The sequence below is a fragment of the Ambystoma mexicanum genome, chromosome 3q, assembly GCF_040938575.1.
Source record: "Ambystoma mexicanum isolate Mex_15411 chromosome 3q, UKY_AmexF1_1, whole genome shotgun sequence".
NCBI classification, from domain to species: Eukaryota; Metazoa; Chordata; class Amphibia; order Caudata; family Ambystomatidae; genus Ambystoma; species Ambystoma mexicanum.
This window is the reverse complement of record NC_090926.1, coordinates 327,619,221-327,643,550: the sequence shown is the minus strand read 5'-3', so window position 1 is coordinate 327,643,550 and position 24,330 is coordinate 327,619,221. Positions and strand designations below refer to the sequence as shown.

The 24,330-nt window shown below is 46.8% G+C and overlaps 1 protein-coding gene across 3 annotated transcripts in view; it reads left to right on the top strand.

The window, feature by feature from the left end:
- The window catches only part of UBLCP1 (ubiquitin like domain containing CTD phosphatase 1), a 453,130-nt gene that overhangs the window by 126,390 nt on the left and 302,410 nt on the right, over positions 1–24,330 (top strand). For all 3 annotated transcript variants that reach the window (XM_069653914.1, XM_069653915.1, XM_069653916.1), the window contains exons 5-6: positions 7,716–7,831; positions 8,210–8,308. In XM_069653914.1, coding sequence (XP_069510015.1) covers positions 7,716–7,831; positions 8,210–8,308 — 215 coding nt within the window. The remainder of the gene's footprint in view (positions 1–7,715; positions 7,832–8,209; positions 8,309–24,330) is intronic.

Below are 24,330 nucleotides of genomic sequence, written 5' to 3'. Positions count from 1 at the left end.
GCAACCGGGAGCTTTGGTACAAGATGGCCCCACTCCTGGATTTCCTCCCGATGACAAACGGGTTGAGGCTTTGGAGATCCTCCAGGAAGGGGAGGTTGCGTCGGACCACACCATCATGGTGTCCCTGGACATTGCGGACACTGTGTTCCGCCAGATGGGAAACAGGGTTTGCCTTTGCCGTCGTGGCTGGCTCAAGGCCACCAAGTTTAGACAGGAGGTCCGGACATGCCGTTCGACGGAGACAACCTTTTCGGGTAGGCAGTCGAGTAATCCCTTCAGGCCATCAAGACCGACACAGAGATGGCCCGTGCCTTCAGCACTCTGCAACAATGGCCGTCCTTTCATTCCTCAGGAGGGAAGTATAGCAGGTCTTTGAAGGGTTTCGGCATCCTCTTACCGGGTTGGTGGTAAGAGGATGCCGAAAGGTGGTAACCGGAGGGTTTTTTCGACCCAGGGAGGCATCCGGGGTCACTCCAAGGCCTTCGAAGGTGGCCGCCATCCTTGTCAAGGCCCCCAGGGTGGTGCGCCGACCTCCAAGCAGGACTGAAGCGGCCAAGACGTTGGGCCCCCACCCATGCACCCTGGTGGGAGGCCGGCTGGCGAACTTCGTCAGCATGTGGAAGACCATCTCCACCGTTGGGTGCTGAATGCTCTCGCCCACGGACACACCTTGGAGTTTCAACAAAAGTGTCCACGAATGCCACCGGTGGCACGACAAACACATCCCTCAGCTGCTGCTGGAAGTTCGGGCCATGTTAAGAAAAGGGGCGATAGAGCTGGTCCCAAAGCGACTGCAGGACTACAGTTTACTCGAGATACTTTCTCGTAAGAAAAAAAACCGGGGGCTGGAGGCCCATTCTCGACCTACGACTCAACTACATTAAGTCCCAGAAGTTCAAAATGGTCCCGCTGCAGCACGTGCTCGGCCAGCTGGAGGATGGAGACTTTCTGTCATCGTCGGATCTAGAGAACGCGTACTTCCACATCCCCATACACGAAAAGCATTGCAAGTTCCTGCGCTTCGTCGTACAAGGGAAGCATTACAGTTCAAGGCTTTCACCTTCAGACTGACGTCAGCACCCAGAGTCTTCACGTGCCTGGCTCGGGTGGTGGCCCAGCTACGAATACAGGGGATTCATGTGTATCCTTACCTGGACGACTGGCTCATCCAGGTCAGGGGACATCGCCGTCGATCACATGGCGAGGGCCGTCCAACTGCTGACGGACCTGGGGTTCTCAGTGAATTATGCAAAGTCCTGCTTGACTCCAACGCAGGACGCCATGTTCACCAGCAGAGGACAGGGTAGCGGCCATCTTGGGCAAAGTGCAACGGCTGTTGCCACTGAAGATTGCCACGGTGAGGACTATCGAGTCGCTACTCAGTATGATGTCGTCCTGCATATTCCTGATTCGGCTCTGCAGATTGCAGATGCGTCCACTCCAGGAGTTCCTCGATGCCTGTTGGGGCCAGGTGTCCGCAGGCTTCCAGGACCGAATTCTGCTCGATGAGTTTCGTCGAGCCACAAGGTGGTGGGGCGTGCGCTCCAACATCGCTGGAGGCACAGACTTCCAGAGCCCCCTTACCAGGAGACAGTCGTGACGGACGCTTCCCTGGAAGGATGGGGAGCCCACATCAGATGTCTTCACGCCAGAGATCTGTGGCTGCCGGAAGTGAAGAAGCTACACATTAATGTACTCGGACTACGGGCGGTGTTTTGGGCCCTCGGGTCATTTCTGCCATCCTTCAAGGGCAGAGTGGTGACGGTCTTCACGGACAATACCACCACAATATTTTACATCCGGAAGCAGGGGGGCACATAACCCCAGCGCTATCCAAAGAGGTGCAGGACTTGTGGCACTGGGCCGTTGCCCAGGGGATGTTCCTCATTCCGTTTCACTTGGCAGGAGTAAAGAACACAGTCGCCAACTGTCAGCAGGGAGCTGCGCTCTTGCCACGAGTGTGAGCTTAAGCAGGATCAAGTAGTCCACCTTTTCCTCAAATGGGGCAGTCCCCAGATCGCTCTGTTTGCGACGGCGATGAACACCAAGTGCCGGTGGTTCACCAGCAGGTTCCCCCAGCCGGGGAGCATGGGGGGACGCATTATTCTTCCCTTAGGAAGGCCTGTTTCTGTATGAGTTCCCTCTGTTGCCACTACTACTTCGAGTCATCAGCCAACTCAGATGGTACCAGTGCAGGGTGATCCTTGTTGCACCAGCGTGGCCGAGGCTGATCTGCTACCCGGACCTTCTCAACATATCGTCATCCCCTCCAGTCAAGCTGACATTGGTCGTGGATCTCCTCCCCATGGAAGGAGGCCCAATTCTGCACCAATACCCAGGATCTCTGAACCTGAAGGCCTGGCTCCTGCAGCATTAGAGTTTGGTGGTTACGAGCTTCCAACGGACTGCAGGGTGCTACTCGCAAAGGCCTGGGCGGCGTCGACTTTGAAATGCTATAGACACAAATGCAATTGTACTTGGTGCCGGTCGCAGAAGATCAACCCTCTGAGTGTCACGGCCCCTCAAGTACTTCAGTATTTATGGTCATTGGCTAAATCAGGGCTTGTGCACGCCTCTATCAAGGTACATCTGGTGACTATCTCCCACTATACCGGGTCAGTCTTCACTGTTGTCGCACCGTCCGGTCAAGGAGTTAATCGAGGGACTGTTCCACTTGTTCCTGCCGGTGAAGACTCCGGCCCTGGTGTGGGAACTCAACATGGTGCTGATTAGGCTCATGGGGGGGGGGCATTCGAACCTATTCATGCAGCTCTTCTCAAGTTTCTGTTGTGGAAGACCGCTTTCCTCGTGGCCATCACCTCTACAAGAAGAGTAGGTGAGATCCAGCCCCTGTCCTGCAAGCGGCCTTACTTGTCTTTCCCCGAGACGAGTGTTGTGCTGGGGACGCTCCCTTCCTTCATGCCCAAGGTTCCGTTGGAATTCCATCTCAACGAGCTCTTGGTGTTACCTGTGTTTTTTTCCGACGCCTTTGTTGCCGGCTGAAAGGACTTTGCACTCGCTGGATGTGGCACGAGCGCTGAAGTTTTATGTGGCCCGCACGAAGAGTTTCCGGAAAACCTCTCAACTTTTTGTTAAATTTTGCCTTGTGGGCCATGGGAAGGCCCTTTCCAAGGCTTCCATTTCAAGGTGGCTCTCTGCTGTATCACACACTGTCACCGGTTGGCCAGCTAGCCGACTGTCCGGGAGCCCATTCCACCAGAGCGATCGCTGCGACAACAGTGTTCCTGTTTGGAAGAACTACTACATGGAGGTCTACGCACACCTTCACTAGATTCTACTACGTCGACAGGGATTCCAGAGATGAGTCCCGAATCGGCCAAGCAGTGTTGCACAACCTGTTCGCTTGGAAGTGAGCCTGGTGAGGAGGTTAGAGATTGCTTCTGTTGGGCCTTGCCACCTCCCGTTGTTGTGTAATTATGTACTGCTGTGTATTCTTTATTCATGAGCATGTGAAACCACGCCAGACACCATGCTGGAGAAGGAACAAGTTACTTCCCTGCAACTGTTCTCCAGCATATGTCTGGCATGGATTCACATGCAAACTCTCCCGCCTGCCCCTCTGTGGCTCTTCTCTTGGGCCTACTGCCACTTTACATGCTACCAAATCTGAAGATGGCTGCCTGAGGAGGGGCTTAGGTAGAGGACAGTCATTGGCTGGAAGCAGTATGACCCAGAGCTCAGTGATTGGTTTATAGGAGAAATATTTTAGAAACTAAACAAACTTTCTTTTTTTACCGAGGATTCCCAGCCTGACAACTGGGAATATTCATGAGCATGTGAATCCATGCCAGACCCATCCTGGAGAATATTTACAGGTAAGTAACGTGCTTGTTACTTTTTCACTTGGGTTTCTCAATCAACAACAAAGTCAAGCCTTGCAACAAACAAGACCAAACAGTTCCTAGGAGCTGTCATAAGAACAGAAGAGGGTCTAATCTTTCCATCGAACGAAAGAGTACGAAACATACTGCTGCAAAAACCTCAGTATCTAGCCGGTCACCAGATAACCATACGCAACGCAATGCGCCTTCTCGGGATAATGGCATCATGCATTTACCTGGTCCCACACGCACGATTGCGCATGCGCCCAATGCATGAGTGATTGGCGAAACAGTGGTCTCAGGCAAGCGGTCAGTGGGATGATCTAGTGGTCGTTTCGCCAACCCTAATATTTCTTGGCTGGTGGACAAAGGAGAACCTGTTGCAAGGATAAAACCCTTACACGAACCTGGCACCTTGCGGCGGTTGTCCCAACAGACGCATCACTCACTGCATGGGGGACCCATTACCTTCATCTCACAGCACATGGTCTGTGGACTCCGATCGCAGCCCAGAATCACTTCAACCTTCTGGAACTTCTAGCAGTGCTCAAGGCATTACAAGCCTTCCAAGCACACCTGACAAATCAGACAGTACAAATACTTGCAGACCGCACCACTGCTATTTTTTCCATAAACAAGCAGGGGGCCACATACGCTCTGTCCAGGTCAGCACAAAAAAATCTGGAAGTGGGCTCTCTAGCGGGGCATGTCCCTAACATCCTAACATTTTCTAGGGGGAACTCATTTCTCTAGCAGACTCGCTAAGCAGTGATCCTCTACGAGAAGAGCACGAGTGACAGCTCGACAAGGATATCGTAGACTACAACTTCACACAATGGTGCCACAAGACAAAACAAACAATTCCCAGACTTCGCATCCAGGTTCCCCCGAACATGACAAGGGGAACGCCCTGTGGATGAACTGGTCAGGGAAATGTACCTAGGCTTCCACCCCCCCTCCCCCAACTCATGATGAGCAAAGTGGTGAGCAGGATGCCCAAAGACCATCCTAGTTGCTTCTATGTGGATGAGACAACCATGGTATCCACATCTGTGCAAACTGATGGTGTGTGACCCAATCAAACTCCTGTGCACCTTAAACCTGCTCACACAGCACGGGGGGACAACATTACACCCTCAACCTCAGTCTATGAACTTGGCAGTGTGGCTCCTTAAGTCATAAAGTTTGGCCATTTAAATTTACTTCAGAGGTGTATGAAAATCCTGAAGGAGGCATGTAAACCAAACACTAGACACTGTTACTTTAACAAGGTTTGTAATTTGGTGCTAGTCAAAACAAACAAACTCAATAGAATGTACTCCATCACACATTCTTCATTACATGCTTCAGTTACTATACTCAGGGCTAGTATTTAACTCAAAGTTCACCTAGCAGCTCTATCCGCATACACCACTTCTCAGAGTAAGCTGTCCTGGTGGAAAATCCCAGTCATTAAGGCATTCATGGAGGGAGTAAAAAGACTCCACCCTCCTATTTCAAACCCGCCGCCAGGGTGGTACCTAAATGTAGTACTTGCAAAGTTCATAGGACTCCTCCCTTCCCCCGGCCTCCCTTTGAGCACATGCATAAGTCCAGCCTTAAACACCTCACATGTAAGACAGCTTTTCTGGTGGCTATCACCTCCCATAAGGAGAGTCTGTGAACTGCAAGCTTTGTCAGTGCAAAACCCTTTCTTTGTTATCCACAAAGACAATTTGGTATTAAGAACGCACCCTAGGTTTTCACCTAAGTTCATTTCAAAGTGCCATGTCAATCTGGCCATCGAACTACCAGCTTTCTTCCAAAATCCATCAAGCTCGGCTTAGAAAAAACTCCATACACTAGATGTAAGGAGGGTGGTCCTTTACAGTGTAAACAAGATTAGACCGCTAAGGAAAACAGACCAACTGCCGTCTCCATAGATCCAGGCTGGGAAGGAGATCTTGTGTCCAAAACGCCATCTCCTGATGGATAGTCTGATGCATACAGCTCTGCTACTCTGTCGGATAAAACACTGCCTTTCAAATCAGGAACTCACTCTACCAGGGGTACAGGAGCTACCTTGGCTTTTATCACAAACCTCCTGCTGGACGCCATTTGCAAAGCAGCTACATGGAGCTCTATGCACACTTCAACTCAGCACTATGGCATTGACACTCTAAAGCAGATTCCCAGGTTGGACAAGCGGTGCTAAAACATCCATTTGCCGCTATACCGTCTCACAACCCACCACCTTCTCCAAACACTGCTTGCTAATCTATGCATGGCATGTGATCTAAGAAGATTCCACAAGCCTCAGAAGGGATATGCTATTCCCTGTAATCGTATTTCTGATGCTTGTATCTGCTTAGATTCACATGCACCCACCCTTCCTCCCTTTGGAGTTGAAGGTGCATTGATGTTTTCTGGGCTTTATCTCGATGCATAATCCGCTTTATTACACCTGTACTCACGCTACACTTCATGCAACCTCATATCAGAAACCTCGATGTGCGAAGCACCATGGGTACAGTAGACGTCACTAGGGATAGTATTACTGGCACGCCCTGTCGACGTCCCTTTTTCGAGTTTCGCAAACAACTGTAATACTCTGCAGCTTCTACTAGATGTCGGCCTATGCATAGCATGTGAATCTCGCGTGTTGAGGTCCCTCAGAGATGTATTATACCTATCACCACAGACCATTAATTCCTCCACACCAACTCAAAATCGCATTACAAAGTGCAGAGAAATGCATGGAAAATCTTACCATCTCACACAGTGGACTGGAGAAACATGAAGCCCAGGCATGGAAAAGAGTCTATGGTTCCGTTTTAGGAGGAGCTCAGGGGGTGTGTACAGAGGAGTACAGGGAGTGGGGGCATCTCTTTCAAATTACTTGAATTCTTTCTCTCCCCCCAGCATCTCCCCCCTACTTGTCTCTACCCACCCCCTGAGCCCCTTCGAGAACAGTTGAGAGGGACTCATAACTCTTAGGAAACTCACCACATTGTTAATGAGAAAAGTATTGGAAAGAAGCCGAGAACTGGGAACAGTGTTCATGAAAGGCAGAGCTACGTTAAATACACAAAGTGGAAGAGGAGTAGGATTGAAAAGTCATTGCCTTGGGAAATGTCAACCCAGGTCCTGAAGATCAGACAGAGTATATAATAGACATTTGTGCAAAAACACCCAGGAGACCAGGAAGATAAAGCTCATACATGAAACTGCATTCTGGGGAGCAAGGCTAGAACCTGACCAGGAGACAAGGAACTTACAAAAGTAATATTGTTTGCATAAAAAGGGAAGGGGAAACCGATCAGTCCCCTTCAAGGTTTACAGAATTTAATCCAGAAGTTAACAACAAACTATTTGTGTATGGTCTATTGAGTGAGACGAAAGAACATAGAAAACCCGGTGACATGGCACAGCAACCTGGAGAAGAATGTCCTTCTCCTGTCCGTAGTTACATTAGTGGTAGGGTGAGATGGGTTTGAGTTGGACAGTGGATGGACTTGTTTTGGGACATTCATCCTGACTGATGAGCACCTTAGTTCGTAAAATAGGTTGGCAACACCTCATAGTTAAGTCTTGTTTTACTTTAGAATAAATATCCTGCTTAAAATGTATTCACAGCCTCTGTGTCCTTCTAATCCTCCACACCGTCTATGTATCTCTTGCATTTGTTCAGATTTTGAATATGGCTTTGATTTATTGTAATCTTGGTTGGGATTGGCCGCTTTTTAAAAAAATAATTTTGCATTCACAATTTCCATGCCTGTATTTGTGTGTAAGTGGCTGTAAGTTCTGTGTGTGTGTTAGTGTTGTATGTCCGAGCCTAGTTGTTGTGTGTCTGTGCTTTCTGCTTTCCATTGAGTGTTTGATCTGTTTCAGAGAAGAGAATCTTGCTAAGATTTCACGTCGTGTGAAGGATCACAAGGTGGAAGTGTTGAATGCACCAAGAGAGGGCAAGAAGTTGTTGGTACTGGACGTGGATTACACCTTATTTGGTGAGTGCCTGTTATCCATGCTTTTCACTCCCTCTGCCCCCCCAATTGCCCGCACCATTAATAGCAGATTCTCCTCTGTCTGTATTCTTTGCTCTTTTTCATTTCCTCCTAATGGTTTGCATGTCTATTTTTTGTTCATAGTTTCCTTGCTTCTTTCACCTCTCCACCCCCCCCCCCCGTCCACTGTTTTCCTTCCAAGGCACTGATTCACCCATGCTGCCCCCTGCACCTTAGTTTTTACTGTTCTCCTCACCCTTTACTGCTTTCCCCAAATCTTGTATCACTCCATGTAATTCTGACCTTCTAGGAACAATCGCGCAATTTCTTGAAGCGAGGAACATCTTGGATATCCAATCTTATTTCTGTGCCTCCTTTTAGATCATCGTTCATGTGCTGAAACAGGAGTGGAGTTAATGCGTCCATATCTGCACGAGTTCCTGACCTCAGCATATGAAGACTTCGACATTGTAATCTGGTGTAAGTTCGAAACTATTATGTGGGGTGGGGATATTCAGTGTGCCTCTTACTCTTGGGTCCCATTTCCTCTATACTGTTGTAATATCCCACAGACCTAACCTCAGTCCGAAGGGAAGGACTTTGTACTGGTAGTGTACCCCGCACCCAAGAGTAAAAGGCCCCACAGCGAAGCTTTTGCTTTGTTGCCTGGCAACTGAGCCTTTATCTCATCCAATCTTTTCCGCCGACAAGCAGAAGCCAGCCCTCGGAAGAAGGCAGAGGAAAAAGGCTCTTTTTGCCTCGGAGTCTCAAAAACTACATCCAGGTGAGCGCTCCTGCCCTTATCGCAATTCCATTGCCATCTTTTCCCCGCCTGAGGCTCCTGCACCGTAAGACTCGTGGTCACCGCACTCCTGGGGACCCCCCCATCATTGTACTGTGCCGCTGACTTCTAGTGGCCAACCCGGCTCTCACGTCTTCACCATAACACACAACCTCATCACTAGGATTCAGCAAATAGTGCCGGAGCCTGCCCAACCTGCCGCACTAGCAGTCTATGGGACATAAGACCCCGCGGTGTCCATTGGCCGCTCCGTACCCCCCAGTGGGTCACGCACCAAACTGTCTCTCTTAGCCAAATGCAACACTGTGCTCATCTCACCCACTCCAAACACGTTGGTTCAACTTTCTCACTGCCCAATACCACCCTTTGTCGCTATGACGCTCTATCAATGTGCAAACTACTGTCTGGGCCAGTTAGTTGCTTCCTGCGGGGGTGATGCTGGCCCACCAGATACCCCCCCACCCCAAGTCTGCCTGTCCAATAGTCCTTAGCTGATATAACTACCTGGCTGGCAAACCCAAAGGGAATTGGGATAAAATAACAAACGCAGATCTTCACTGCTCCCACTGCTTCTGCTTTCTTCCCGGACTGGGAAAACTTGGAGGAGTTTAAGTCACTCGAGTGTTGCTGTGAAAACCTAAAAGCAATCACAACAAAAGCAATTACATTTTACTCATCTCCCTACCCACTCTTACCGTATCTTCTTGCCCATACAAATTACTACCACCTACAAACACCCACACTTGAACCTCCTCCAACTAAAGTGTTTGAGACTTGTACCTGTGAATGAACTCCTAAATGGACCTTTACAGTGAATGCCCCTATGGGAATACCTTATAATGCACCCAGGAATCCTGACATTCCCCCCACCGTAATGCCCTGTCGCAGGGCCAACCTTTTCGGGATGTAACCGATGAAACCTTCTAACCATCCTTGGGGCATAAACATTTCCCACTTTCTCCCATGATGTCACCTCTGGTCCATAAACCTTCCAATCCACCAAGTACTGAAGTTGACCCCGAACTACTCTAGAATCCAATATAGCTTGAACCTCCTACTCATTCTCATCCGAAAACACTGGACCTGGGGCCTCACAAATTCTGGTCTCTTTACTACAAAGCTTTAATAAATGTACATGGAAAGTCGGATGAATCTTTAATCCTGGTGGCAATTTCAATTTCACAGAGACGGGGGAATAGACCTACTCCACCTCAAATGGCCCAATATAACGTGGACTAAACGTACTCCTCCCCTTCAATGCCAAATTCTTAGTAGACAACCATACACGCATGCTCTCCAACCTTATAATCGGACTCTGCCTCCTGTCTGCAAACTTCTCATCAATGAACATGCTCTGTTCCAAGGCTAGAACTGCCCGCCTTAAATGTTGTACCATAGCCTCCAATCACAACCTCCACATCTGGCACCTCCACTTCCTCCAACACAACTCCTCTTAAGAACCGTGGATGGAACCCCTGATTGACACAAAATTGAGACATTGAAGTTTTTATTCTTTGCTGAATTATAGCAGAATTCCGCTAACCAAAGTCACTCCAACTACCCCTGATCAGCACCCAGATAACATTGCATATACTTCTCTAACTCTTGATTGACCCTCTCAGTTTGACCATTTCCCTCGGGATGATAACTGGTGGTTAAATTAATATCAATTTTCATTTCTATGCAAAATGCTTGCCAAAACTTCGAAACAAATTTGACTCCCCCGATCCGAAATAACTTGACTAGGCAACCCATATAACTTCACTACATTTTGCAGAAACGCCTGAGCTAATAAAGTAGCAGTAGCTGCTCCCTTGATGGGAATAAAATGCCCTGCTTTAGAAAAAACATCCAACACCACAAGAATAGTAGAACAACCCTTATCAGACGGCAAATCCACTATGTAATCCATTGATACAGTATGCCAAGGGCGAGGTGGAATTGGAAGAGGCACCAACAATCCTGCCGCCTTCTGATGGTCTAATTTAAAATGAATACAGATCTACAGGTTCTTAGATAGCTCTCAGCGTCTTCCCACATCTCCTCCCACCAAAACTCTCTCAATAATAGATCAAGTGTCTGCTTAACTCCAGGATGCCCAGCCAACGGTGAATCATGACAATCCTTCAGTGCTTGCATACGTAATTCCTCCGATGGTAAATATAATCTGGATCCCACAAACGGTAATCCCTCCTTGATTTGACGTTCAGGGTCTTCAGCCACCCACTTCAAAATCCTGTCTTCGGACCACAATTGCTGTATTGCGTCACGAAAATCCAGAACCTTTTATATCTTTCCAATGACAAAAGAATGTTTCCGCAAGGAAAGGCATCGGCGCGCACTTTTCACACTTCCAGGAATACATCGAGACGATGCATCAGCCTTTCCATTCTGACACCCTGTTTCAAATAAGATGACAAAATCATATTCCGTGGAAAAACAATGACCAACGTAACTGCCTCGGGGTCAAAGTCCGAAAAAAGGTCAAGTTCCTATGATCGGTCAACACTGTGACTCGATGTCTGGTACCTAACAGATAATGTCTCCACTCAGTGAAAGCTGCCTTGATGGCTAACAACTTTCGATCAGAAATTGTGTAATTCCGTTCCACAGGAGAAAATCTTTTTCAAAAGAATGCTACCGGATGAAGCGGTCCAGTGACTCGATGACGTTGGGACAACACAGCCCCCATTGCACAATCTGAAGCATCAGCTTCCAGGAAAAAAGGTTGCTCCACATCAGGATGCAATAAAATTGGTCATGTCACAAATTTTTCTTTCAGGAACTGAAACGACTTCTCTGCTTCCACACTCCACTCGAACTTAACTCCCTTCTTCAATAGCTTAGTAATTGGAGAGACAATTTGTGAAAAATGTTGCTATTAATTTACGATAAGAATTTGCAAATCCAATGAAGCTTTGTAAATCCTTCACCATCGTGGGTTGTGGCCAGTTTCTCACAGCCCTCACCTTGGTCGAATCCATCTCGAGCCCTTCTGGAGACAAAACAAACACCAAAAACTCCACCTTCTCAGTATGAAATTGGATTTTTTTTCTAGCTTAGCAAACAATTGATTTTCCCCAATTGATTTTCCCTTAACTTGATCAAAACCTTCCGAACGTGTTCCTAATGTTGACTTAACTCCTTAGAAAAAAATCAAAATATCGTATATATACACTACCACAAAAACATCACAAAATTCTCAAAGAACCTGATTGATGAAGAATTGAAAAGCAGCAGGGGCATTACAGAGACCAAATGGCATGACTTGATATTGGAATAAGACATAACGGGTTCTAAATGCAGTTTACTGTACGTCCCCTTCACAAACTCTTACCAGATGATACGCCTCCCTGAGATCCAATTTAGTGAAAATCTTTGCTCCCTGAATGCTGTCAAGCAGGACTGAGATCAATGGCAAAGGATATCTATTCTTCATTGTGATTTTATTTAAGGCCCTATAATCAATACATGTCCTCAAAGTTTTATCTTTCTTGGGTACAAAAAATAAGGGCGTCGCCGCAGGTGACTGAGAATGTCGAATAAATCCTTTGGCAAGATTCTCATCAAGATATTCCTTAAGGTGCTAATTTTCTTTTTCTGTTAACGCGTAAATTCTCCCACAAGGAATTGGCACCCCATCTTCAAGGTCAATCTTGCAATCAAACGGACGATGAGGAGGTAACTCATTAGCCACCTGCTTATCAGACACATCCCTGAATTCCTGGTAACAGTCTGTTAACACGCCAGACGCTGCTCCAGTCATATGTTCCTTAACTGCACTAGCAGCTAAATACTCTCCCTGAATCTCAAACGACCTCCTGCCCCTGATCCCACTCCTGCAACAACATTGCTCTCTACAAAATTCTGACCCAAATACTACTGTCCTCCTTCCCCAATCAATGGAGGGATTATGTAAGGTTAACCAGGGCATTCCTAGAATAATCTTTAGCTGTGGGGCATCAATTAATTCAAACACAATGTCCTCACCAAGCTCCTCCCCAATTCTCATCCTTAAAACACATGTCATCGGGATTAATTACACAGATGTCAGCTGAGTACCATCCACCGCCCTCACCTGTTCCGGACCCCCTTAGTCACCACAGACACTCCCAATCTATTAGCTAAAGCAAGATCCATGAAATTTCCAGTGGTTCCAGAATCAATCACACATGGACCCCCCACACCTCAGCTTACCTTCCCAAAATAAGGATAAATTGAGTTTTATATGTGGCACTGCTGTGTGAATGGTATTTGCCACCACCTGTCCTTTCCCAGCGAATGGAGGAAATCTTTTTGGCGTGCACGGCCATCTTCCTACAAAATGCGTGCCATCGCCGCAATAGAGACACAACTTCTCCCTGCGCCTTCTATCCATTTCCTCTGTAGAAAACGGACCTCTAATCTGACTGTCTACCACCTGCCCTTTGACTTACTTCCCAGTCTGTTCCAACCTTCGACGCTCACTCTTACTCCAAACCCTGCCTTCAGAAAAATGTCTCCTCTTTTCCAACCTTCTCTCTGCTAATCTTAGATCCAATTGAATGACTAAAGAAATTAAATCTTCACTAACTGTGGGCCTCTCTACTATAGTAGCCAACACGTCCTTAAGTTCCTCCCGTAATGCTCTGTAAAAAAAAATTGAAGCTCTCTTCTCCTCTGGCCACCCGCTCTTGTTACGCTCACCTGGCTCCCACAGGGGCGTCGGTCGGACCGGACAGCTGCGGTCTCCACCCACGTGATGCTAGTGCAGCAGTGACTGACTGGCTCTGCCCTCCTAATCTTGTCTTCTTAACCCGTAGAAATATTCTCCTGCAAGTGGAGAGATGGATTTAGCCACTTGTGGATTCAAGTGATGGCACCCCCATAGTCCTCCCCAACTAATCACCTCCGAAATGCCCTCACAGCAATCTCACCTTATATTCTTGAAAGATGAGCTCTCCATTCTGCGTGGATTTGCAGGAGCACGTCGATTCCAGTTACTTCACTGGTTTGAAGGCTCGGGAGAGTTCTGGAGAGTATTGACTCTGAGGTTCCTGGTGAGGACCAGTAAGTATTAAGTTCGTAGAGTTCAATATGTCCGATGTTCACTCTTGTTCCCCCCCTTCCTTTCTTGTCTTGCAGCTGGCTCGTGAAAAGATGCTCTTGTGGCAGCTGGTGGCGCTCAGGTAAGAGTCTGTATTATCTGGCGCTGTCCGGTAAATCGGTAAATATTGCACAAGGAAAACGTGTTGTTTTGTCTCTCTTTACAGATGCGCCACGTGAAAATATGGAGAGTCACAAAAGGATGCCTCCGGTGGTAAATCAGGTAAGTCTATGGTGGTAAGAATTATATTTGTTGGTTCCCTCGGCTCACCTTGTGGTTTTCTTTTGTCTCCTAGGTGCCGAAGTTCGGCGAAGAAATGATGGAGGCAGCGCCGACCCCGAAGGATGCTGTGAAAACTGGCGAGTATGATGCGGCGCGTGCAGAAATGATTTTCTTTACAGGTCCGGAGACGAGATGGATCCAGAATGAGGTGTGGAATAGAAATAAGTTAGTTTTCTAACCTTGTCCCTTTCTTTCCTCTTTGTTTTAGGAGCTCTGGATTCGAGGCGGGCGTGGCAGAAGACTGGATGCAGGCTGCAGGCACGGTGAGTGTTACACTGCTGGATGCAGAATAACGCGAAGCGTGTGTTGTTGGTCGGGCGTGGTTTAAATAGCCTCAAAAGTAGTCCCAGGTAAGAAGTCCCTAGAACCACACCAGAGTAAAAAATAGTCCCTGTAGAAAAATAGTCCCTTTCAGGCTTCATGTTGGATTGGAGTCATTTGCAGCATGGTCTGCCTGAGGTAAGTAATGACTATGAGGCGCCAGGACTGATTCCTACTATGAGCCTGGCGCCTAAGGCGCCAGGACTGAACCCAGATAGCCCCTAGCCGGGGCTGCTGAGGTTTTACTAAATGTCTAGATGCCTGCTCCCGGGGCTGTTGGGCTTGGTCCGGATGCCTGGGGGTAGGCATCATTACAGCTCTCTTGTACAAGTGACCTAAACTGATATTACCCTGACGCAACTCCAATAGCTCCCCGTCTACACTCAAAGAAGACGTTCTCCTATCCAACATTTTACTGAATTCACCTCTGAAACTCTTTGTCACTCCACTCCCTTGCCCCCTTTTCAACCAAAGGCACTGACCAAGCAGATGCCTCCCAGTAAGGTACGAAATTAAAAATGCCACCTTTAGCGGTTCCCGTAGGAAAAGCCTCTGGTCTACACAGGAAGTGTAATTCACACTGCATTAAACAAGTCTTTAACTTTCTGTAATCTCCTCCAAACCTTTCCGGAGGTGCCATAGGAGTTGAAACCAAAGAAATACCTGGACTTAAATGTATATTTTTACTCTCTTCTAACTCATATGCCTGCCACTTTACGCTAAACTCAGGATAGAAAACCGGTGGTTCCTGATCTATTAACTTACCTACTCTTGATGGGTCTGGTAACTCTAACCTATGTACAAAACTTCTCTATTCCTCACTCTTTGCTCCCAAAGTGACCGTCTCACTCTTGGCTACCCTTGGATCCTCCTTTTATCTTTATCATCTTCCCTAAAGCTCCCAAACTTAACTCTGATTCTGGGTCCATCTTCACTCGGCAGGATTTAGATACGTGGGCCTTTCATTCTGTCAGGTCCAGTTAGTTGCTTCCTGCAGGAATGATGCTGGCTTGCCAGTAGACCACCCCCCCTCCCACGCCCCACCCCACCCCCCAAAGTCTGCCTGCCCAATAGTCCCTTAGCTGATATAACTACCTGGCTGGCAAACCCAAGGGGAATTGGGATAAAATAACAAACGCAGATCTTCACTGCTTCTGCTTTCTTCCCGGACTGGGAAAACTTGGAGGAGTTTAAGTCACTCAAGAGTGTTGCTGTGAAAGCCTAAAAACAATCACAACTAAAGCAATTACATTTCACTTATCTCCCTACCCACTCTACCTTATCTTCTTGCCCATACAAATTACAACCACCTACAAACACCCATACCTGAACCTCCTTCAACAAAAGTCTTTGAGACGTGTACCTGTGAATGAGCTCCTAAATGTAACTTTACATTGAATGCCCCTGCGTGAATACCTTATAAAGTACCCAGGAATCCTGACACCTACAGCGCTATGCAGCCTACTGTGATCTTTGCGTGATTTGTTATGAAAATGGTGATATTCAATCTCCCTAATAGTCAGTTGTTACTTAACTCTTGACACCCTGTTGCATTTTCTAGCAGTGCCACCTAGTTGTAACTTTGAATTTGTGAAACTGATATTTAGCATTGTTATCTTGTTGTTACCTCTAGCTGTGTAATTCAGCAGTGTTATCAGCCATGACATTCAATCTGTGCAATCTTGAAACTTGGTACTCAGTTTACTGTAAAAGCCAGCAGTGTTACTTAACTCTGACACCCTGTTGCTTATTTAGCAGTGCCACTTAGCTGTGAAACTATGATATTTAGTCATCTTGTTGCAACCTCTAGTTGGGAAATTCAGCAGTATTATCAGCCGTGACTTTCAATTTGCAAAATTTTGATATTACCAGTATTCTCAATTTGTGAAATCTTGATATTTGGCAGCATTTTCTAGCTGTGATACTTAAAAGCTGTGCCACCTACCTGTGCTACCATGTTTGCTCATTCCTCGCTCTCATGGACTCCTTACGAAGATCCACGCTCACTATGGCCTCCATCCTCCCCTTGTTCCAATCCATTTCACCTACTAACTTATTCCCCCCTTCCTCCCACATACCCGTCACAAAGTAGCCACCACTGCCTACCGCCTCAAAAATTCTGGCACCCTTGGCAGCCCTCTCAGCCCTGCGTAATGGTTCCAACACTTGGCTTTGCCACCAGCACCACTCTGACCCTGTCCGGTAAGCCTCAGGAATGAGAGACTAGGGTCTCGCTTCCTCAACCTCAAGACCCCCATCAGGCCTACTGGTAGGTCTCTGATGACCAAAATTACCTCCACTCTACCCACCACTATTCTGTTTGAGACGGTCTACCGAGCTCAATAAAAGTTCCAGCCTATCATTATGTCCACCCCAGCATCTGGGAGCTCCCCAGCTAGCCTCTCCCTCTATTAAAGGAGCCTTCGTCAATGTACAGTCATTGGTTGCACATGCACTTCATATTGCCGATCTAATCTCCACCAACAGCCTAGACTTCCTTTCCATCACTGAAACTTGTCTGCACCTGGCAGCAGGCCCGGCTCTATCCTTATCGCTGCCGGAGGGTTACACCATTGTCCGATCGGACAGATTCTGGCAAAGGAGGGGGGGAGTAGCCTTTATAGTTAACTCAAATTGGCCTTCGAGATGTCTCCCATGCATGCCTCCCTTCGCCAGAACTCCTTTCTGCTAAACTCCTTGTCAGAAATCCACACAATCCTACTGCATCTAATCTACTGACCTCCGGGTTCCATCTCTTCTTTTGAAGAAGACATTACAGATCTTCTAACTCAAAATACCAAGCCATGTTCTTAAAATATCCTGCTTGGAGATTTAATTTTAGGTCTGCATGACCCTAACGACATTAACGCCACGTTGGTGGAAAACACATAACAAGGGCAGAACTCTGGACTTGCTGGAAGAGCTCAATTGCTCTACTACTATCCTCCAGAATTAACCCACCGCATGGTCAGACCATCACTGTATCTCTTTCTCCATCAAGGAGAAGCACCCACCAATCCTAGCTCCACCATTGCCCCCAAATCCTAGCCAGAAATAACCAGAACATTACGCTTCAAAACCTGCGCCCTCTGCTCCATGCAATCCTAGATCCCCCAAGCTACAAAGACCTAGACTCGGATAAACTGGTTGGCCTATATAACAACACCCTAGAAATAGCCATAAACATTGCTCCGATCAAACTAAAAAAAGCCAAACCAGTAGCCCACCTCGATAAACGGTTCACAACAGAACTAAAAACCCTCCAACGCCAAAAGAGCTGCGGAAGCCTTGTGGAGAAAATCGCCCACTACTCCCAACAAGGCAGCATTCACCTCCATGGCTACCACCTATAATTGGGCTATCCCCAACACCAAAAAAGACCCACAACAACAGAATCCTAAATGCCAAATCCGGTACTAAGGAGCTTTTTAGTATCCTGAGGGAACTAGAGTCCCCAGCTCCACCAACAGAAGCTTGCATCAAGGATGCAGTTTGGTGTGCCAATATTCAGAAGGCTCTCTGACAAAATTACAATGTTAGAAACCAAAATGGAGACAAAAAACAATCTGGCCAATGGCTCCAACACAAACTCCTCGCTGGACCCACAGCCCCCTGCTTGCCCTCCCTTCTTCTCATCAAGCACACCGAAGGAAGTGGAAAACATTATTTTAGGCCTGAAACCGTCAAGGTGCCAGGGAGATATTTGGCCTGCCCCAGTCATTAAGGAAGGCGCCAAAGATCTGGCCCCATTCATTGCTGCCGTGATCAATGCCTCATTCAATGCCAGCACAGTCCCCAACAACCTCAGAGGCGTGGTTCATGCCCCTCCTAAAAGAAGAAAATAATGTTTTTTAAAAAAAAACGTAGACACTACTAACTTTAGGCCCATTACCACTGTCCCGTTCCTGGCTTCAGACCGGGGCACGGTACAGAAACGGCCCTCCTGGACATAAAAATCCAAATGGACAAAGCCAAATATAAAAGCAAGCTTGCCATCCTCCTACTATTGGATCTCTCTGCAGCATTCAATCTGGTAGCTCACCAGATTCTTACAGAACACCTAACTACAGCCGCTGCAAACTGGATCAAATCTTTCCTCTTTAATCGAGCCACCAGGGTCTTCGCTCCCTCAGCCGATCCAGTACCCATTCACTGCAGAGTTCCACAGCGTTCCTGCATCTCACAGACGCTTTATAATATCTTCCCAAAGCTCCTCGTTTATCGTCTTGGTAACATGGGTGTCACCTATACGAATTATGGAGATGACACCCAGGTTCTCATTACGCTGACTGGTTGCTATGAAGATGATTGTAAACTGATAAACGATATCGATCTGGAAATTCAGGCGTCGATGGCGGCTCAGTTTGTGCCTCAACGATAAGACGGAGCTCCTGATCATTGGTTCCCAGGCTCGTCTAGTCAAACTTGACCGTCGCTACTCTTCCTTCAGTATTGACAGGAACACCAAGGTTGCAAAGGAAGTCAACACCTTGGGAGTATATCTGGACTCCACTCTTTCTCTCAAGAAACAAGAAAGTGCCACTGCTTCAACAACTGCTTATACCAATAAGCTGATCAACGCTTGCAAATCCTACCTGTCCCCTAACAGCTGCATCACACTAGCCAGGGCTCTAGTCTTATCAAAGAGACTATTGTAACACTCTTCTTAGGCTCCTCAGAACGGAACCTCAATAGACTACAGGTCCTTAAGAATAGCGCTTTGAGATCAGTGTTAAACATCCCTAGATCTAACCACATATCTAGCCACAGAGTGGATGCCCACTAGCTCCCGGTGCGCAATAGAATTTTGCTCCGCACTGCAGTTATCGTGCATAAATGTCTTTCAAACTTTGCCCCAAAATACCTGTCTGACAAATTCTCTAGGCACCAGCCAGCCAGACCAACTAGATCTTTCTACTCTCATTGCCTCAACATCCCGAGGTACAACCTAGAAACGGCAAGTGGATCCCGCTTCCCAATACTGGCCACCAAATGCTGGAATTCTCTCCCTCTCCCTCTCACGATCAGAGCCGAACCCTCTTTCTGGCCCTTCAGAGCCAAAGTGAAGAGCTGGCTCTCAGGCAAGCAACACTAACAGGCCCTAGGTTCAACCACAATCCTCCGCTGTTGAAGTTTTTGTACCTATGTTTCTATGTAACTTGACACAAACTCGCACTGTTTCAACTTTCTTTCCCCTTGCACCGTCGACCAAAATGTAACGCTGGCGACTCGCCCATGCATTTTCTGTATTCAGGCACCCAACCTGTAACCAATGGTCGACAAGCACTGATGTCCAATGTACTATAAGTATGCTTCTGTAACTATCTCACAAGTTCAAGAGCCCAGTTACCTCAGGGTTAGGTGCGCGTTACAAATAATAAACTAAACTAAATCCCTCAATCCCCCCCACCGCAATTTCAAGAAGCAAAGAAATGTGCGATGTTTGCCCAAAATGTGGTATGTGCATGTAAACCTCCTTTATGGCCAAAGCACACATTCAGTCTCCCTCTACCTGTGTGCTCAGAATCTGGATTGGAGTAGCCATCTTGAACTTCTAAGTGGGGAAGAATTCCGCTAATAAGCAAGGTGCTTCACAAATTTAAACACTCCAAAAATTGTCATAGGATTCTGATGGCACCCTTCTGGTCAACGAGGATTCGGTTCTTGAATGTTCAAATGCTAAAATGCCAGAATGCATGAAAAATGCTTCAGTGAACGGATCTGCTGTCCCAACAGTAGTGTAGGGTCTCTTATCGCACCTCTCAATCGCTGTCCTTGGCAGCGTGGTCCCTCAGGATCTAGTATTATGATCACATTGTTTTCTTATATTTATTTTGTTTTGTTATAACGCACTTAGTACCAGAGTTCGGTTTTTAAGTGCGGATCCGGGATTTGAACCTCTGTTGATCTGCGTGATCTTGTTTCCAAGACCAGCATGTTGCCCTGTGCTATCCTTCCTTGGTTTTTGGGACAAATTGTAAAGATCTCATTCAAGCCGTGCGTAAGGACAAGGTGATGAATGAAGGGTGGGTGTATGGCAGAAAGGAGACAAATGTCACTACGGTGAGTATCTTTTTTTTGTACTCTTACATCCTGTCTCCTTTCCTCCATACTGTTGGGAGATTCCAATCCGCCCTACCTCAAAAATGGGATGTTGGATTTGATGCGCAAACAGGTTCCGTAATTCTGCTTGCCCAAAAGCTGCATCACTTCTTGAGCTGCCGTCTAATGAGTAATGTTTACAGAATGAGCGTGCTTTAGAAAGAAGTTGCTGCCTTACAAATGTCTTGTACTGCACCGGTCTCTGGAACGCCACTGACATGCCCTTTATAGTAAGAGGTTATGAAGCCCCTTCGGAGGGTCCTTGCCAAGCAATGTGTATCCCTCTAGAATGGCAGAAACTATCCAGCGAGCTCTGGTTGCCTTCGTGACCACCTGCATTCACGCCTAAGGTCACAAATAGATGGAGTTTTGGAGATCCTTTGTTCTGCCCAAATAGAACTTCAAAGCCCTGACAACATCTAGGGTGTGTAAATTATGTTCAGCCTACGTAGAAGGAGACTGTAATAAAACTGGAAATCAATTTTCTCATTCAGTTGACGTGATGAGGAGGTGGCGGTGTTGATGGGGTCGGTTTCTTGGATAGGAACTTGACACGCACAATAAACTTCGGGCTAGTCATGGGACGAACCTACGTCTCTGTTTAAGTTCCGCAACTGGCTGTTTGCTGCACTGCGAGGCAATTAAAACATAAGCGCAGCAACCTGTACACCCGCTATGAGGTGCATCCCGATTTGATGATACAAAACTTCAAGAACATGCCTATAGTGCATCCATCATGCCATTACACTATGGATTGTATCTATGAATCTCACAAGGACCAACAAGTGTCGCGAATACAACTGGCCCAAGGTATTTGATGAAACCACAAACACTGCTGGAGTGCATGATAAAAATACGACAAAGGAGGATTCTACAATCCGGTGCTAATCAAGGCTTTCAAGATGGAATGTTTTATAGAAATTCGCATTTTTTACAAAAAGTTCCATTTGTGGAAAAAAGCAAAGCTGTCCAAAAAGAGTGAACTCTTTTACATTCCTTGGTGTGGACTCCAGTCAAGCACTGCCATGGCTGCCTCCATGCTGTTAAAGAGGATAGATCGAACTTTGAGAGCTGGTAGATGCGTTGCTAGGACTACTCCATTGCATGCTGGTTCGACCCGGACACTACAGCTGCAGCAGTGCAAGATGGAGCCAGATCATTCCCTACAACAGGAGTGTATCCAGCTCGGGAGAAAAGCCAGAAATCGGAACCATTTGAGGAGGAAGTTGATGTTGTTTTTGTGGATTGGTCTGGACAACAATTTCCTGTGAAAGCAAAAGTAGGAGAAAATGTCTTGCACCTGGCACACAGATATGAAATTGAATTGGAAGGAGCCTGTGAAGCTTTGCTTGCCTGTTCCACATGTCACGTGTATGTAAGTGCAGATCAATGGGATAAGCTACCAGATCCGGATGAAAAAGAGGAACACCTGTTGGACATGGCACCACTGCTTCAGGAGAACTCTCGACTGAGCTGTCAAGTAATTATTTCCAAAGAACTCGAAGGAGCAGTGTTTACACTCCCCAAAATAACCAGAAACTTCTACGTGGATGGGACATGTACCCAAGCCACATTAAAAAATGTAAAGACATTTAAAATGGATGGGTCAAATTGTTATAGTATACGTTTTTTCTTTTAATAAATTGTGCGCTTCATACAACAGAAAGCAATTGCAATGATGCAAAGGTTACTGGTCAGGCAACACTACAATGCTCATTGCAGGTTCAAGATGTTTCTCTTGCTTAAAAAGCTACATTAAATGTCTGTGCAACATTAACGTATATTGTCTATAAGATGCATTTTCTGGCATAGTGTAATTGGTTTAAATATTTGACAATATCATATTGCCACAAATTTCTTGCAATTTCTGCTATTTTAGTAATATCTAGCAAATTCATTAACAGTTGCATTACATAGTAAGAGTGATTGAGTGTGAGTTTTCCTATGTTTATTTCTGTCCGCCAGTCTCAGAAATAACATGGAGAGAACCTTGTTTGAGGGTTTAAATATCACTATTCTGTTGTAAATCCAATGCTAACAGAGAGCATAGTACTTGTATAGATAACCTGGGCATTAAATAAAATAACTGCGCGAATCAAAAAAAAAAAATGTAATTCAGTTGAAAACTGCTTATAACTTTTGGTAGAAAGGTAAGTTTGGGTCTAATCACCACCTTTCTCTTGTGAAGAACGACATAGAGATCTTCAATACATAGGCCTGTAGAGATCTATCTGGCAGATGTGACGGCAACCAGAAAAGCTATTTTCGGAGTAACCCATTTTATGCCTGTAGATGCTAGAGGCTCAAAAAGCCTTGGTTTTATGAAAACGTGCATCATTTCTGGTTGTGGCTCTTGCTACTGTGCATGACGCCCTCCCATGCGCCTCCCTCCTTTGCCAAGAGAGAAAATTACTCCTGAAAGATCTAATCGTGACCGTTTAATCCTAAGTGACCGTTGTATTTATTTGTTCCAGAATTATTTATTGTGGCTTAGTCTTATTTAGCTAGTAACCTGACTCCATTAAAATGTTTGTTTTTCTTTCTTGTATAGCTTTAATGTTCTTATTGTTTTCAAATGAGTGGTTTCTCTGACTTTAGTTACGCAAAACATGTAGCATGGATTTATTCCTCAATTTGACTTATTTTATCAAGAAGTTGACTCTTGGGCTAGAGGAATATTGTGCAAAGTTATAACATACTGAAAAGAAACACCAATCTGTTGGAACTGCTTGCAGTGTTCAAAACCCTGAAAGGCTTCCAATCACAACTTCGGGGGAAGACTATTCTGGTCCTTACAGATAGTTCCACGGCCGTGTGTACTACCTGAACAAACGGGGGGGGGGGGGGGGGGGGGGGGCACTTGGTCTCCAGGGCTACCCAAACTGTTCCAGACCATCTGGAAATGGGCACTCAAATGATATGTTCCGTCTCTGACAGCATATTACAGGGGAACACAATCTTCTCCAGTATGGGGGGTCTGGCATGGATTCACATGCTCATGAATATTCCCCGTTGTCAGGCTGGGAATACTCGGTAAAGAAAAAATCAGTTTCGTCTCTGAACTGTCTTTCTACTAATAAACAATCACTGGTCTCTGGGTCATACTGCCGCCAACCAATGACTGCCCTCTACCTAAGCCCCTCCTCCGGCAGCCCTCTTCAGATTTATACCGCACATTCAAGTGTTGGGAGTCCTCGTGCTGTAGTTTACTACATATTGCGTTTTTTCAAAGAGTTTATACTTATTTTTTCGGTCAATTCGAGCCTCCACCGATTCTTCTTCCGATCAACAGGGACCCGTTTCAGAATTTTCTATGCAGATTTTTGTCGAATTACACTTCTTGGAGGATCCTGAAGACCTTTGAGGCCTACCCCGATTTGGTCATGGCCCAGGACAAAGGAGATTCGACACCTACTGGATCCAAACTGTTCAGGAACTGCCCAGGATGTGGGTTACATAATGTCTTCAAGGAAGATGAGCACTCCCAGTGCCTCTACTGCTTTCACGCCGACAAGTCGTACGTGGAGGACTGTGCGTTCTGTAAGAACATGTCCGTCCGGACAATGAAGGACCGTCTTACTCGGCTCGCCAACTGGCTGGAGAGGAAGAGCCCAGCAGCAGGTGAGTAGAAGTCCGAGCGGTCTTCTAAGACCTTTGAGGGTGCTCCAGCGACAGGGCCCCAACAAAAGGCAAAGCACCACGAGTCCGTAGGAACCGGGAGCGTCCTTGGTTCGATGTCACAGACGCCATCATCCACGAGCCAACGCTCTGGCTAGGGGAAAAGGAAGTCGGAGAACCCGGGTAAGCTTCGGGAGAAGCCCCAGTCGATCCAGATGGAGAAAACCAGGGGGGGAGGGGGCGAGGCGGTGACCCTCCCCCTAAGGTGAAGGCCTCAGATGCTCCCAAGGT